Below are 14,848 nucleotides of genomic sequence, written 5' to 3'. Positions count from 1 at the left end.
TTGTTTTATTTCCTCGGCGATTAGATAAGATTTATGTTTTCTGGAGTTTGGGGCGTTCTACGGCGGCGGTACCGCTACCGAATGGTGGTTTATCGGTGTTGTTTATGTGGCTACCACCGCTGATTTATGATGGTTTTCATAATCACATGATATGTAGTAGGCTTAAGGTATCACGAATTTTTGTTTTAGGTGGATTTGGAAAAACATATTCGTGCTTTTTTCTATCCTTACGTCAATCTTGATTGCGCTCACACAAGATTTATTCCCAAGGATTACTGGATTTTTGGAATTATTTTTCCCTTGTTTTTTCGAACTAGATTTTTTCGTAATATCCCTGTAATTTTCATTAGTCTGAGAATATTTAAACGAAAATGATAGTAAATATTTTGAAAATGGGCTTAAAAGGAAAAGGAAAAACATTTTTTTATATCTCAGATAAAGATAAAATTCTCAAAATATATGTACTTTGGAAAATCCTATATAAAGGAAATTAAATGAAAAATGAAAATCAATCTCAAATTACATTCGAATTATTATTTTTCAAGATATGTGTCATAGACAGAAACTCAATCATTTTTCGAAGATGCATGTTTCATTGTATATCTTGAAAACTAAAGGCTGTATATAATTTATTATATTACCATTCGATTCAGCGTAAAATTCTTTATAATTCTTGTAATTTTAGCAACTTAAAAATTGAAAATCTCAAGGAATCGCAAATATTCATTCATATTTTTATATTTTATATTAAGAAAATTCTAAATATTGTATAAAAATTGTTACACCACCATTCGATTCAGCGTAAAATTGTTGTAATTCTCATTAACCCTAGAGAGTGGGAATGACAATAAAAAACTTGAAAAATGACAAGAAACCGAAAATGTTCACAAAATACGGTATATACAAATCTACTGATACAAATAAAGATGAAACACTTTATATAAATGTATTTTAATTCAAAAAAATGAAAAAATATATTAAATTGTTTTTTTAGAATTTTAATTTTGAATTATTTTAAAAATATGATACATAAGCCCAAATTCACTCATTTAAAAATCAAAGGCTTCTTAGACATTTCTTAAGTACCGCAACTTGAAAATTGCGACTAATAAATGGTACTGATAACAATCCCTGATAATAAAAAGCCGTGTTAAATAATTAAAAAAATATAATCAACGAAGGTGAATGAAACACAATAGTCCATTATTATGTCGTTTTTGTTTTATTGATATCGACATTTATTTTAGACCACTTGAGATATTTCCTATAATCAATTTATCTTTAAAAAATTCGACTATAGCGTAACTGCCAGTTCCTCGCAAGAATTCACTGGTATAAGTCTGCTGGTGCTTGGATGGTAATGGCGATCGCAATATCGGTATTTTTATCGTTTGTGATCATCGGGTTTGTTCAGTGTAATCACACGTTCACACTCGAAGACTGGAACAATAATAATTTATTTCTGAAATTCGTGGAAAACATCGAGACCAATCCCAGGGTTAGTTCGGGATGTTTAAAGCAGATACAGATACTTAATGGAACGGATTCGCTTCTTTACAGTAAGTTCTGTCTGTGATTTATCGTAAATTGGTGGGGATTAAACACGATTCCAACTTTCAGTGGCTGACGCGTGGACTAAACCATTTCCTGGTATGCAAGTGGCTACTCTGATGGATATGGGACATTACGATGAATGTATCAGCGTCGATTATAGGAATTCAGATGGTCGTGTATTGGGGAAATATTGTTTCCCCGGTCTGATAGTCCCTTTGAGCGATTCCAGCCAGGTACCATCACAAAACAAACATCTCAATCATTTTATGACCATATTTATTTAAAATAAATAAAAAAGTTTAGCGATCCTGCCAGGATTCGAACCTGGAATCTTCTGATCCGTAGTCAGACGCGTTATCCGTTGCGCCACAGGACCTGTATTAGATTTTCTAAATACTAAGAACAACAGAAGTACTTCATTCAATATATTATAAGTAAAATAAAAATATAGTTATAAGAAGAAACGGTTTTTTTCAGATAATAGGGGCGACTTGTTTGCCTGATCAATGTACTCTGGTAGACCTGGGGTTGCCTCAGGAATTTTACGACAACATCGAACCGTACGTGAATTGTACGACTAAACTGGATCTTGAGCGAGAATTTGATGCAGGAGCCATTGCAACAATGTAGGTGTTTTTTAAGATATCTATAGAATTTTCAATTGTATTGTAAATGGCCTGAAAAGCGTTTTCAGTTGTTTTCGTGTTTATAAATTGTTTGAAATTTATTCGTATAATAGCAATTGAAAGCGGAATTCGGAATTTATTTCCATCATTTTGTATTTTGAAAATAATAAAAATTACTATATTAAAACCAGTGTAATTTTAAAAGTAAATACCAGATTGCCATGAAATTTTGTTACATGTCGTTTGAAGTTTAGGACTATTAGATTTGGTTTAACAATGTTTAAAGGTGATCTGGGTTATGTTTGGGGAATATAAATTGAAACGGTCGTATTTTTAAAGAAAGAAGAATCTTCAAAGGTTACCTGAACCTGTCCCTTCTTATTGAACAGAAATATTAAGAGAAAATGAGTTCTATCAACAATAATCAAGACTGTAGTTTGTTTTTAAGAAGATTTGAAGGTTTTATCGCTCTTAAATATCAAGAATAGAGAAAGCACTATAGTTATTGAATTATAAATGAGTAAACTAGTTTAATATAAATCAAGAATGTATTATTTCGTTAATATTGTCGATATGCTCCTTTTTTATGACCAAGAAACACTTTTAATTTTCAAAAGACTTAGAATAATCATCATTTCGCTCTTTAACATCGTCTAATTTTGCAGATCTAGTTTCAACTTTAACGTTTTTTTCCACATTTATCATTTTCCTATTTGTCTTTTTTATCTTTTTAAGAGCATGTTCCTGACATGTTGCTGCTTGTCCATCACATTATCTTTTTCTTTATATTTTGCATTATCTTTTTGTTGTTTTTCCAGTTCTTTATTTATAATAATTCAACTAAGACTAAAAACGTTGTCATCATCAGTTTCATTACTCCTTTCTAGCTTTTAACAATTTACAACTATTTATTTTTATCAACAACCATTTCGATTTCAGCTCGATCATGTCGGTTGTGGCCTTTTTGATGGTGAGTCAGACCCTTTATGATACATTCCTGTACGTACAGGAGAAGAGTAAGTACCAAAAAGGAACATATAGTGGCAGATAAGATTACCGTTTGATATTTCAGAATGCAGCAATCGGTTTTTGGTGATTTTCTCCGTGTTCTCCAACGGGAAGAAGCTGTTCCGGGTGGTGAAACAGGGAGGAGAACAGATCCTGTGTTTCAACGGCCTGAAAACCGTCAGCATGATGTGGATCATCGCGGCTCATAGCGCGGCAGCCTGGCAAATCATGCCACTAACCCATGCCAACGCCTACAACGAGGTCATTATTGAATAATAAACAGATGGTCCATGATTTATAACGAGCTCGGTAAAAAGTAATTCCGGCTTTTTAATTGCTTGCCTCATTCGATTTGGTTGATAGTGGAAACAAGATGAAAACCTCAAAATATCTATTAAGGAAAACCGAAATTACTTTTACCCTAAAATGGTCTTAATTCGTTTATTCATCTTGTCTTTTACGTTACAGTGGTTAAATTCCAGGAGTTCTCAGTACCTGCAATCAGCCAGGTTCGCTGTCGACACGTTCTTCTTCATATCGGGGTTCCTCTTCGCTTACCAGTACTTCAAAGCAGAAGTGAGGAAGCCCGTAGTGGTCCAGGCCGCCAACGTCCCGATAATGATCGTGCATCGATACCTGAGACTCACCCCGGCAGTGCTGATGCTCTACCTCTACGTCACGTACGTGGCCAGGTATGTAGGCGACGGACCCGCCTTCACTCTCGGACAATCTCTGTTCATCAACCCCTGTAAGAGGAACTGGTGGCCGTTCTTCCTGTACATTCAAAACTACTACAACCCCAAGGACTTGGTGAGGGTCTCGCTTCTGTTTCGTGACCGCGACAAAAATATTGTTTTATAGTGTATTACCGCCACTTGGTACCTGTCAGCCGACATGCAACTATTTATCGTGGCTATTCCTTTCACCATTGTTCTGGCCTATGTCTACAAACGAAGCTTCAAAATGACGATGTACATTTTAGCTGCGAGCAATGTTATTTTCTTCATACTGTCGGTACTGATAAAGTTGTACGTCACCAACGATTTCGATCCGTAAGTATTACACTAAACTTACGTGTTTTAAATCTGTTAATTTTAATTCTGCTAACTCTCAGGACTCTAGAGTACGAATACGACAGCCATTCCCGTCTAGCGGGGTACTTTATTGGCTTCATGTGCGGCCTATGGATGAGGCATAACAGGACCAATATGAAGAAAGTCCCTCAGGTATTTTGCAATTATAGAATAGGTTAATCGATAAGTTTCGTGCTCGACAGAAGACGCTGTTAAGTTAGAGAGAGAGAGACATATTGTTTGAACGTTAAGAAGGTTAAAAAGTGACAGTAACAGGCAGTTCTTACCATAATATCGTATATTTCTTATCAACGACAAAATTTATTAAACATCTCGAGAGGATCGGACATTTTTAACAGTTGCAACAAGTCTATGTGTTTTTTCCAGCGGGTGAACCTTATAATATGGTTGGTCGTATTGGTCGCCATGTTTCTGGCTACTCATTTCACCATGGGAGCTTTCCTGTATGATACTTACAAGACAAAGGCGATTACCATCAGCGTCGCCCGACTAATATGGTGTCTGTGCTTATGCTGGATGGTGTATAGCTGTGTGATCGGCCAAGGAGGTACGGAGCGTAGCTCTTAGAGACCTATAGAGTCATTTTATGTTATTTCTAGGTGCCATTAATTGGTTCTTGTCATCCAGCATCATGCAGTACGGTGGTAAGATCTCCTATAGTCTTTATCTCATCCATGGACCTGTTATATCGACGTACTTCACACAAAGCAGACACCAGAGGCACTTTAACGACTATGTATTGGTAGGTGTACTGCTCAGGAAGCAATATCGACTCCATCATACGTTCGTATATCATTTTCAGTTCAGCCACTTTTGCGGACACTTCATCCTATCCGTCGTGGTAGCCTCCGTCTGGTCTTTGTCTTTTGAAACGCCCTTCATTGTGCTAGAAAGCATTCTTCTTGGCGGCAAAAGAAAACGTACGTAGCTGATACCATTTATTCGCGATAAACGGATCTAATTTTATCTGTTCTTTAAGGATCTCCTAAATCTTCGGCCAATAATACTCAACCAGCTAACGGGCAGACCAAAGAAAGCATATCACGAATACAAATGAAGAGCTTCGTGAAAGTGGAATAAAGAGCGAACTTTTAGCGTTAGATAATTTATTATTATTACTTCGTTGTAGGCTCTGCGGAAACAAAGAATTTTCGCGATGTATTACGATTATTTGGATAATAAATCATTTTTATATTTAACATGGATGGTTTATGGCCCAGGATTTATTTAATTTATTTGATTACATATTTGCTGGAATATTATACTGTCGACAGTGTGTAATTTTGACACTATACCCCGTTTAACATAGATAGGTATTATGACAGATGACAGTTCAGCTTTGGCCACTTCTATGTTCTATTAAGTTTTGTCTAAAGCTGGGCAACCCAATGCATTTAAAATGAGTTAGATATGTCATTCCAATTTATTTTTTATGTTTTAACATTATTCTAAAAAAAGCATGTTGTCTGAAATCATAATATTAAATTATAATGTGGAAACCGTTTATTTGTAAATCAACAATTTTCTCAAATAAATATGACAGTTAGGGACTTGTTTTAAAAGAAGGACAATGTTTAAAATTATACATTATATCATAAATTAAAATAATTAGTAGTCGTACCATAATTTTTAAGATTCAAAAATCATTTGAAACCTATAAAAATTATTGTATCAAAAATACACAATAAAATAAACATTTTTCAATGCACGTCTTTTATTTTTTACTTTATGAATTTTCAGTTTTCATGATCTATACAAGATATCATTGTATCTTTTGTCATATGGAATGTTATATAATTCCATATAAAGCATTTAATAGTTTTTTCCAACACGGATGCTTACCTGGAAAGAAATTATGATACTTTTTTATCGTAGCTATTTCTTTCTCTGTTATGTCTACGCTATTTTTTTGGAATTTCTTTAATATTGCTTCTTAATAACTCTGTGTTTTCATCTAGTTTCTCATTTTAGTTTTAGTAAACTTTCTTCTTGTTTTTTTATCACCGCTTGAGTTTTTATTCCTCTATATCGACTTTTAACTTTTCATATAGTCTATGCACTGCTTTATTTATTTTATTTCTTTGCTCTCTTCATTGTTACTAATTATTGTTATTTCTATGTATTCAAAATGTACTGCACATATATGCAGCAAAATCAGCAATTTGCTTTCTGCTGTATTTCTTCATCATTTATTATAAAGAGCTCTAGTTTCATTAACGTAATAAAAAAAACTGATCCTCTATATTATTTAATAGTTATGATGAATCTGTTTTATATAAAAAAGAATATTTCTCACATTCATGTTTCATTAATCCTAATTTTAATAATATAGCGGATGATACAGCAACGTTATCATCAAGACAACAGGAAAATAGTATAATTTTTAAATCCGTGAATACATACAAAGCGTTTTGATCGTAATTAGTAGCTTCCAAATGAGATAAAATGTTTATGTAGTGTTAAAACAGATTCATTCGTGCTGATAATGCGGGTGCTTGTGGTGCTAGTCATTGCCGTTCTCTCGATATATTTTCGTGGCGTCGATGGGCAAGATCTCGGGTTGATCGAAGACCTCCTCAACGATTACAATGCGTCGGAGATTCAAGCTTTGATACAGCAGGCAAACAACGCTTTACTTACCACCATTTGCAAGAGTAACGACCAAAAGAAACCGTTAGTCGCGGAAGAGAATTTGTGCTATAAACAACTGAATATTGTTTGCCAGGACAATTTTTTTATATCCAGAAGTAAGTGACGTTTTCATTAACCAAACAGGCGTCTTTTGAATTTGTGGTTACAGTGTCTGATGCCTCGTCCAAACTACCATACTCTGGTATGTTGGTGGAGACCAAAATAGATCTAGGTAATTGGGAGGAATGCGTGGAATTACATACACACGTTAACGGGACTAGGGTGATAGGGAAACACTGTCTTGCAGCACTGATTGTACCTACTACGGATCTAGATAGTCCCAACTTCATCCAGGTAATTATTACAAAGATATATTTTGGAAAGTAGTTCATTATTTATACTTTCTCAGAATAGTCTTCAGTTGCTCACTTTGTATGGCCCCAGTTCTCTGAAAAAAACATTCTGTAAAGTGGTAATTTTAATTATGAAAACAGGGAAAAGTAAGACGAGGTCATGTCGGGCCAGTGTGATGGTTGGGTCTCGATTGATCTCTTTATGTGTTTCATACATAAAATATCAGTAATAATGCCATAAATGATCTTAGAGAGTAACAAAAAAAACGAAATTGTATGGAAAAAGTACCAATATTTTTATCTTTCGGTTAAAACTTTCAAAATACATGTATTTTGGTATGAAAAAAAAGCAAATATCCATGCTAAATCGCTTTAGCACTCATAATATATATTTAAGATAAGGGATATAAATACAAATCCATTGATTAAAAAGCCCTTTTCATTACTAAATTTAAAAACTAAACTTATAAAATAATACAAAAATAATACTTGTACAAAATAAAACTCTTTAGGATAAAGATGAAACTCTCAAAATATATAAACCACTGATTTTTTGAAAGTACTTGCATTTTTCATTGTATTACTTCAAAACCAAAAGTTGTACGACAATTATTATAACATCATTCGATTCAAGGTAAAATATTCTGTATAATATCTGAAATCTTGTTAAGTTGCGATCATTTGAATGGAAATTACAACAAGAAATACCTAAATATATAAAAATCGCATAAAATTATCTACATTTTTAAAATATCGTAGGAAGCTTATAAATTGTCTTTGTGCATCCCCGATGCTTGTACCGCCAAGGACTTGAACTATTTATTGAATCTGAACTCTAATACCAGTGTCATCAATGATTTCGGTTGTTCGACGAAGGACAGCTGGAAGGCCATGAATACCCTGGACTATTATTGCATGTAGGCCTAAAAATTGCTGTTAATATTATTGGCCTGACTTATATCAATTTTGTTTCAGAACCTTTTTCGTGCTATTCACCGTATTTATTGTGATAACAACATCATACGACGTCTATTGTCGATATCAAGGAATTGGTATGTATAGAGTCTTGTTTTTGGTTGAAGAAATAATCAACATGTTTTTCGTTCATTACAGAAAACCCATATTTTTTATCCAAAGCATTCTCGTTCTATAGCAATGGAAAGAAATTATTTACAATGTCGAGAGCTAAAAATACAGATCAAGTACACGTGATTCATGGGTTAAAGGTCATTAGTATGATGTGGATCGTGCTGGGACACGTTTACACCCTCATAGCTGTGGCCCCGGTGAATTACGAGAGCTGGATAGATGAAGTTAATTATTTTTAAACTCTGATATCAGTTTTTTACTTACGTATCGATATTTTTAGATGCAATACTCTTGGGGGTCCTTCTACTATACCACGGCCTACTTGGGCGTCGACACGTTCTTTTTCATATCAGGATTTCTATTGGCCTACCAGTATCTGAAGCAAAATGAGAAACCACTGGGAAATCATCTGAAAAACGTTCCTTATTTGTACATACAGAGATACTTACGGTACTATCAAAATAAGTTTGCGGAGGGTGGTTTCCTAGGGTGATAGAGCTTTGAATGTGATATTGAAGACTATATTACTGTAATCTTGTTGTTCGGTGAACGTTAACACATCATAGGGGAAAGATTGATACGAACATGTTTAAAAAATTTAAATTTTATACTTTTTCTCGGTTAATTTTATGCGAAGAAGTCGAATTTTTGAACGTGGAGTCAGAATAATATTCTTGAAGCTTACTGAGTTCCTAAAAAATGTTCTGTACACTGTAGTTTATATGGTAAAGGTAACAGTAACAATTTAAGTTCTATCACTTAAAAAAAGAATCTCTTATTTATATGATATGTCATGGAATAAACGATATTTTGTTTCAGTCTGACGCCTCCAGTGTTTGCAGCCTACGTTTTCATAGTAGGCGTCTACTCTCATTTTGCAGAAGGACCGATGTTTCTCACTAGCTTCAGCTCAGCCCGAGATACGTGTGTCAAATACTGGTGGTCATTCTTTCTGTACATCCAAAACTATGTGAACTATGACGATATAGTAAGGATCTGTATTCTATATATTCTATAGTTGACATCAAATTTAGTAGTTTAAAGTAGTTTAGTTTAAAAAATACTTATATAGTGTATACTATATATAGTGTGTAGGGGATATATCAAATAATATGCAAACCATGCAATATAGTAATCTTGTTGTTGGCAACACTTCTTCCTATAAATGGCACTATCACATTTATCCAGCAATAACTGAATATTTCAACGTTTTCAATGATAAAGTTCTAACTATGACTATCATATTGCTGCTAAACATTACGATATTCTAAGATAATGTGACCATACACCCAAAAAGCTTCAATCTTGGTTTGAGAAGTATCAAAATATCATCGAACATCTTTCCTGGTCAACACAATTGACAGATAAATCAATACAATATATATATATATATATATATATATATATATATATATATATTTCGAATTTCGATTTGTCCTAATAGATGACATTAAAGCTATTTCAGATATCTTATTAGTGCCAAGAAAAGTGCTTCTAACTTAGCCAAACGTAATTTTAACTTTCAAACTCGCAAAAGATTATCAGGATATTAAAACAGTTGAGGTTTATATAAGAAATTCTCTTTAAAATGTAGAAAAACAAAGGAAAATGAATTTTTCCCAAATCACTATACCAACGCCACGTTTGATGTCGTTTCTTATTGTTTCAGTGTCTTATACAAACTTGGTATCTTTCAGCCGATTTTCAACTGTTCCTTATCTCGCCGATCATATTCATCCCGGCAGCGATGCTCGTGAAGAATCATCTGAAATCCGTGCTGACGTCTTTGTTTATGTTGAACATCGCTTTCACGGCCATACCGATGTCGTTGGCATTGGTCTATAACAAATTCGACAAGTAAATCAACATCAAAACAAAATTTCCTATATAAAGTTGACTGTTTCAGCGAGTTCGAGTCCCATACGAGGCTGAATATTTACTTTCTTGGCTTCACGTTGGGAGTTTTCATGCGCCAAACATTGAAAGCTCCTTATAAACTTAACAATGTAAGTGTGGTGGCTGATGTAAGGTGATGACGATGACGATATTGTTGTTGTAGAGCCTGAACCTCATTATATGGACGACGGTGGTGTTGATAATGGGTGGCATAACTTTCGTTTATAAGTTTGTCCAGTTGCTGGTACACGACGGTTTCACATACGCTACCTCTTTCTTCATTTTGCTGAGGTACTTTTGGGGGTTAAGTCTATGTTGGGTCATCTACGCCTGTCACAACGGATACGGGGGCATTGTTAACAAATTCCTGACGCTGCCTCCGTTTGTATTCCTGAACAAGTTGACTTACTGCATGTACATCATCCATATACTGCCGATATGCACGAAAATCTTCAAGATCAGGACGAAGATGTACATCCAAACTGACGAGACGGTAAGGACGAAGCTGTTGTCGTGAAAATTCCTGTATGCTATTTCGTTTCCAGTTCAACCTCTTCATCTCCGTCTATGTTGTAACGATACTGTTATCGATTTTGTGGACTCTGGCCTTTGAATCACCGATAATCATCATTCAGAAACATATGTTGAGGAAGAAGTAACAAGACATGTAATAGGCTGGTATTTTTAATAAAAAGTGCTGTTTAAAAAAGTTGTAATTTTATTTAACTAGACGTATATAGTTACATTTCTTTAGTAACCGTGAAAACAATATATTTTTATTAGTACTGTATTTTTTAATATATGTCGATATTACAATAGCAATAGTAAGCCTGGGGCATAAAACAACCATTGACTTGTATGGAAGCTGTCATCATGAATCGGCTTTTTAGATATTATTTGAAATTATCCATTGAATTTGAATATAATTGAATAATATTTTTTTCATTTTTATGACAACTTCCAGAAGATGGCGAATGCGCCACAATAAATAATTGCGCCTTTTCTAAAAAAATGTCAGGTTCTAATAAACTACACTGTATATTAATCTTCACTGCTTTTTCCTAAAGATGACACACGCATCAAGGCAGCTTTGACATTGGGAACGTGGAATATCTTATCGGGCACCTTGATATCCTGCAGATACTGGACTTGCTCGACTTCCTCTGTCATGGTCCAGAACATGGAGTCGTCGTAGAATGCTTCCGGAGAGAGCTTGTTCCAGAAATGTCGTTTGATAATAAAGCCTGAAAGATCGTAATCAGTGACGCGATGGTATTCTTCATAAATATACCTGTTAGAAGACCCGAGAGAATGGCTATAGATAGAGTGACGAGTATCATAACCACTTGGTAAGCGGCCTGCTCTGGAGCACTCCTACCATCGCCGGCTTCCAATGGGATGTACTCGGGATTTATTGAGATAACTGGACTAGCTCGAGCCGGATATATCTAGGAACCCAACAATTTAAATAAAACGATCAAACACTCAACATTAGATGGGAAAAACTAATCCATGTTACGTGTATGTGCAATATGTTACATTGTTTTATACTTAAAGATTGATTACATTTTCCCATGTCTAATAGTACTTCACTAACTTGATACAAGGTCTGTCCATAATGATTCTCATTAGCAATCGCCGCCATAATGACGGATATGACTCCACCCAATAGACCGGGCATTCCGTGAAGATTATGAACTCCACACGTATCCAATATCTTGAAACGTTTCTCTATGAATGGCTGCCAAAAACTTTGTTAAAAGTAGCGGTTAAATATTGATGATTAGTTAGACATTACCGAAATTATTGAGTATCCGACGACAGACAGAGCTCCCGAGAGGCACCCGATGAGGATAGCACCGAAAGGTTCCACCATCAAATTGGCGGAAGCACCGATAGCAACTCCACCGGCCAAAGTGGAGTTCTGCACGTGCACCATATCGAACTTGCGTTCCTTGAAGCTGAGCTGCGAGGCGATGAATGTGGTGAGACAACTGGAAGTGAGGGCCAAGTACGTGTTGATGATGGCTCGATAAGCCTTGTCGTTCTCCAAGTCGATGGAATTAAAACTGGGCCAATATAACCATAAAAAAATTGTGCCTACCATCGCCAGTAGGTTCGAGTGGTAGGAGCCGGTGTTTATACCGGATTGCCATGAATTGTCCGATGTGTTTTGGTTCCTATTTAGTATATAGCTGACGGCGAGTCCAAAATATGCCCCAAAACAATGAACTAGCACAGAGCCACCGACGTCAACACCCTAAAAGCATTGGTGACGTGTTTATGTGAAAATTAATTCTACTTCAAGCTTTACCTTGAAGAAAAACTCGTTCAGGTTATTGTTAATGGCATACGCGACGATCTGCAGGATACCCATCATGATTAGTTGGGTGTAAGATGTCCGTCCCAGCACTACTCCCATAGATATTAACACAGCTGCGGTAGCTATATCAGCACGATATAGACTAACCAAGATAAAACCAGTTTATATCGTTTTGAATGTTAACGTAAAGCCTGTCATACCTCATGAGTCCAATTTCAATCTTGTAGTCGTCGTTCAGTTGGAAGAACCCTTGACACAGGATGCTCCATTGCAGGCACAAAGCCCCAAGAAGAAAATTGAATCCGATGGAACTGTAGCCGTATTTCTTCAGGAAGATCATCAAATAGCCGAAGCCAATGAATATCATGACGTGGATATCTTGAAACACTGGAATATAGTATTGATAAATACTGAAGTTTTCATAAAGTAATCCACGTCGATCAGAAGAAGTCTCTTCAAAATGACTGTAAAGAATTACTTCGGAAAACATTAGAGCAAGTCTTTTTGTATTGTTTGGTTTTAGATGCTATAAGAATAAACTCAAAAATTCGAGAACTATGTAATAAAAGATATGAAACAATAAATACCAAAAGAAAAGCAAACGAAACAAGAAGAAAAAATAATAAATAAAATCATAAAAACAATAGGGGTCAATCATATTAACATTGTTTACGAAAAAAGTTAAATAAAAAGAACAATCATACCACAAAACAAGAAAAAATGAAAAGGGACTGTAAAAAATTCAAGGATATCTAGATAAAGAAACTACAAATAAAATAATACGCGAATAAAAAAGACAGAAAACAAAAAGTAATTACAGAGTATATTAACACAGCAAAAAACTAGAAAGCTAAATAAATAGAACAAAGAAATATCCTAACAATTAAGATTGTAGGGTTCATTTTTTAATCATGCCCAAAAATGTTCAGGAAATTCAGTCGAAAGGATGTATACATTTTTTTTTGAGGAAGCTATAGCTTTTCATCAATCTACTTTTCATTATATGTAATAATATAAATAAAAATTATCTCAATACCATTTTTGGCCATTATAAAAGACTAACATCACCTAAAGAACAATTAAAGTATTAATTTATTGACTATTAAGACGTGGATTACTTTTTCACGTGCCTTGTATATACTAATTACTGGAATAAACTCGAAAAACTTCTGCAAAGCTTTCTCCATTAAATCCGCCATAGAGTGCTATGATGCTGTTGTGTGGTGTAGATCCATCAGCTCTTGGAGTATAGACACCAAATGCCACGTAGAGTATGAACAGGAGACATTGCAAAAAACAAACGTACACCGACAGTTTTAAACGTTCGATTTTACCACAAGCGCTGTTCTTCTTCAATGTCTCACCCATCGTACATGAAACACTTTCTAGACTAAAATCTCCATATCCACTTTGATACATCATCAAGAGGTCTATGAATAATTTATAACGTTTTGATTTTTATCAGTTTTTTGCACAATGGATCCTCAGTTATTCAAATATAGTGTCGGTTTTCGTTAACCTTTGTATCACTTAACTCTACAATACTTACTGTCGTAAAAAACGAGATCATATTTGCTCGAATATACTGTAAAAAACCAGAATAATAGGAAGAAAGTGGTTTGTATCGCGATTAGAAACCATTGCCTTTTAACACACATGTTGTGGTTGTTTCCTCATATTCTCACGTAAACCCTTTGGGCTCCTTTAAAATTTAGATACCCAGTTTTTCCTCACCGTAATTTAATGAATCTCTTTGATCTATTTTAAATCACGAAACGACTTTGAGAGGGCAATCTGGAGTTGAATTATTTAACATAAAAGATCAAAATAATCTAGATTCTTTCCTGGTGATGTTGGAATAATAGATTCACTAAAAAAAAGCTCGTTCTATGGAATGGGGTCAGTTTGGTAGGTTTAATATTAATCAGTCTAAAAAATATGACACGAAAAGAGAGAGATTTTCATTATTACAAGAAAGTCGCGTAAAGTAAAAAAATGTGTTCTTCAAGCTGCATAAAGAAATATTAACTCTGTTGATGGACAGTGGGTAAAATATAAATAAAAGATCGGTTTAGATTTTTAAAAATGTATTTACTCCCATGGTTCTTATCGGAGGCATGATAAGATCATGACTACAATGACATGGCATAACATAAATTATAGTTCTATATCTCTTTTCCTCCTCTTTTATAGCTATGTCTTTAAAAACATTTACTTAGAATATATCCTCTATATAACTTACATAGTAACATCTTTCATCAAATTAATATAAAA

At 34.6% G+C, this 14,848-nt stretch overlaps 2 protein-coding genes and 1 non-coding gene across 3 annotated transcripts; 1 reads left to right on the top strand and 2 right to left on the bottom strand.

Moving 5' to 3' along the window:
* Nucleotides 1–89: 89 nt before the first annotated feature.
* Nucleotides 90–10,973, top strand: LOC143204960 (uncharacterized). Its single transcript, XM_076417915.1, has 24 exons — nucleotides 90–167; nucleotides 1,301–1,559; nucleotides 1,621–1,787; nucleotides 2,032–2,180; nucleotides 3,120–3,196; nucleotides 3,253–3,449; nucleotides 3,657–3,998; nucleotides 4,050–4,240; nucleotides 4,303–4,414; nucleotides 4,649–4,829; nucleotides 4,882–5,024; nucleotides 5,085–5,202; nucleotides 5,262–5,359; nucleotides 6,711–7,029; nucleotides 7,083–7,267; nucleotides 8,026–8,183; nucleotides 8,242–8,318; nucleotides 8,380–8,579; nucleotides 8,636–8,805; nucleotides 9,175–9,343; nucleotides 10,025–10,212; nucleotides 10,262–10,361; nucleotides 10,415–10,744; nucleotides 10,797–10,973. The coding sequence occupies exons 1-24, from the start codon at nucleotides 105–107 to the stop codon at nucleotides 10,908–10,910; spliced, it is 4,107 nt and encodes a 1,368-aa protein (XP_076274030.1). The 5' UTR covers nucleotides 90–104; the 3' UTR covers nucleotides 10,911–10,973.
* On the bottom strand, nucleotides 1,858–1,930 carry TRNAR-ACG (transfer RNA arginine (anticodon ACG)). The gene has a single exon. It is a non-coding gene; the product is annotated as a tRNA-Arg (tRNA).
* A 179-nt stretch (nucleotides 10,974–11,152) lies between the features above and the next one.
* Rh50 (Rhesus blood group-associated glycoprotein Rh50) lies at nucleotides 11,153–13,948 on the bottom strand. The gene is made up of 7 exons (XM_076417665.1): nucleotides 13,723–13,948; nucleotides 12,775–12,961; nucleotides 12,566–12,716; nucleotides 12,050–12,511; nucleotides 11,849–11,992; nucleotides 11,543–11,699; nucleotides 11,153–11,495 (listed from the first exon to the last, which is right to left on the bottom strand). The coding sequence occupies exons 1-7, from the start codon at nucleotides 13,940–13,942 to the stop codon at nucleotides 11,293–11,295; spliced, it is 1,524 nt and encodes a 507-aa protein (XP_076273780.1). The 5' UTR covers nucleotides 13,943–13,948; the 3' UTR covers nucleotides 11,153–11,292.
* Nucleotides 13,949–14,848: the final 900 nt, after the last annotated feature.

The sequence above is a fragment of the Rhynchophorus ferrugineus genome, unplaced genomic scaffold (assembly GCF_030347505.1).
Source record: "Rhynchophorus ferrugineus isolate W39M unplaced genomic scaffold, kcgeb_rfMv2 rfM11, whole genome shotgun sequence".
Taxonomy (NCBI): Eukaryota; Metazoa; Arthropoda; class Insecta; order Coleoptera; family Curculionidae; genus Rhynchophorus; species Rhynchophorus ferrugineus.
Note: the sequence above shows the minus strand (reverse complement) of the source record. Positions and strands in the feature narration are given on the sequence as shown.

What these genes read in the sequence shown, in the direction of transcription:
- Rh50 (XM_076417665.1), bottom strand. Translation starts at nt 13,942, where the DNA reads ATGGGTGAGACATTGAAGAAGAACAGCGCTTGTGGTAAAATCGAACGT. An exon ending in ATTGAAATTGGACTCATGAG is followed by an intron (nt 12,717 to 12,774) that starts GTATGACAGGCT and finishes TATCTTGGTTAG; the next exon opens with TCTATATCGTGCTGATATAG. An exon ending in TGAACGAGTTTTTCTTCAAG is followed by an intron (nt 12,512 to 12,565) that starts GTAAAGCTTGAA and finishes CAATGCTTTTAG; the next exon opens with GGTGTTGACGTCGGTGGCTC.
- LOC143204960 (XM_076417915.1), top strand. Translation starts at nt 105, where the DNA reads ATGTGGCTACCACCGCTGATTTATGATGGTTTTCATAATCACATGATA. An exon ending in TACATACAGAGATACTTACG is followed by an intron (nt 8,806 to 9,174) that starts GTACTATCAAAA and finishes ATTTTGTTTCAG; the next exon opens with TCTGACGCCTCCAGTGTTTG. An exon ending in ACATCCAAACTGACGAGACG is followed by an intron (nt 10,745 to 10,796) that starts GTAAGGACGAAG and finishes TTTCGTTTCCAG; the next exon opens with TTCAACCTCTTCATCTCCGT.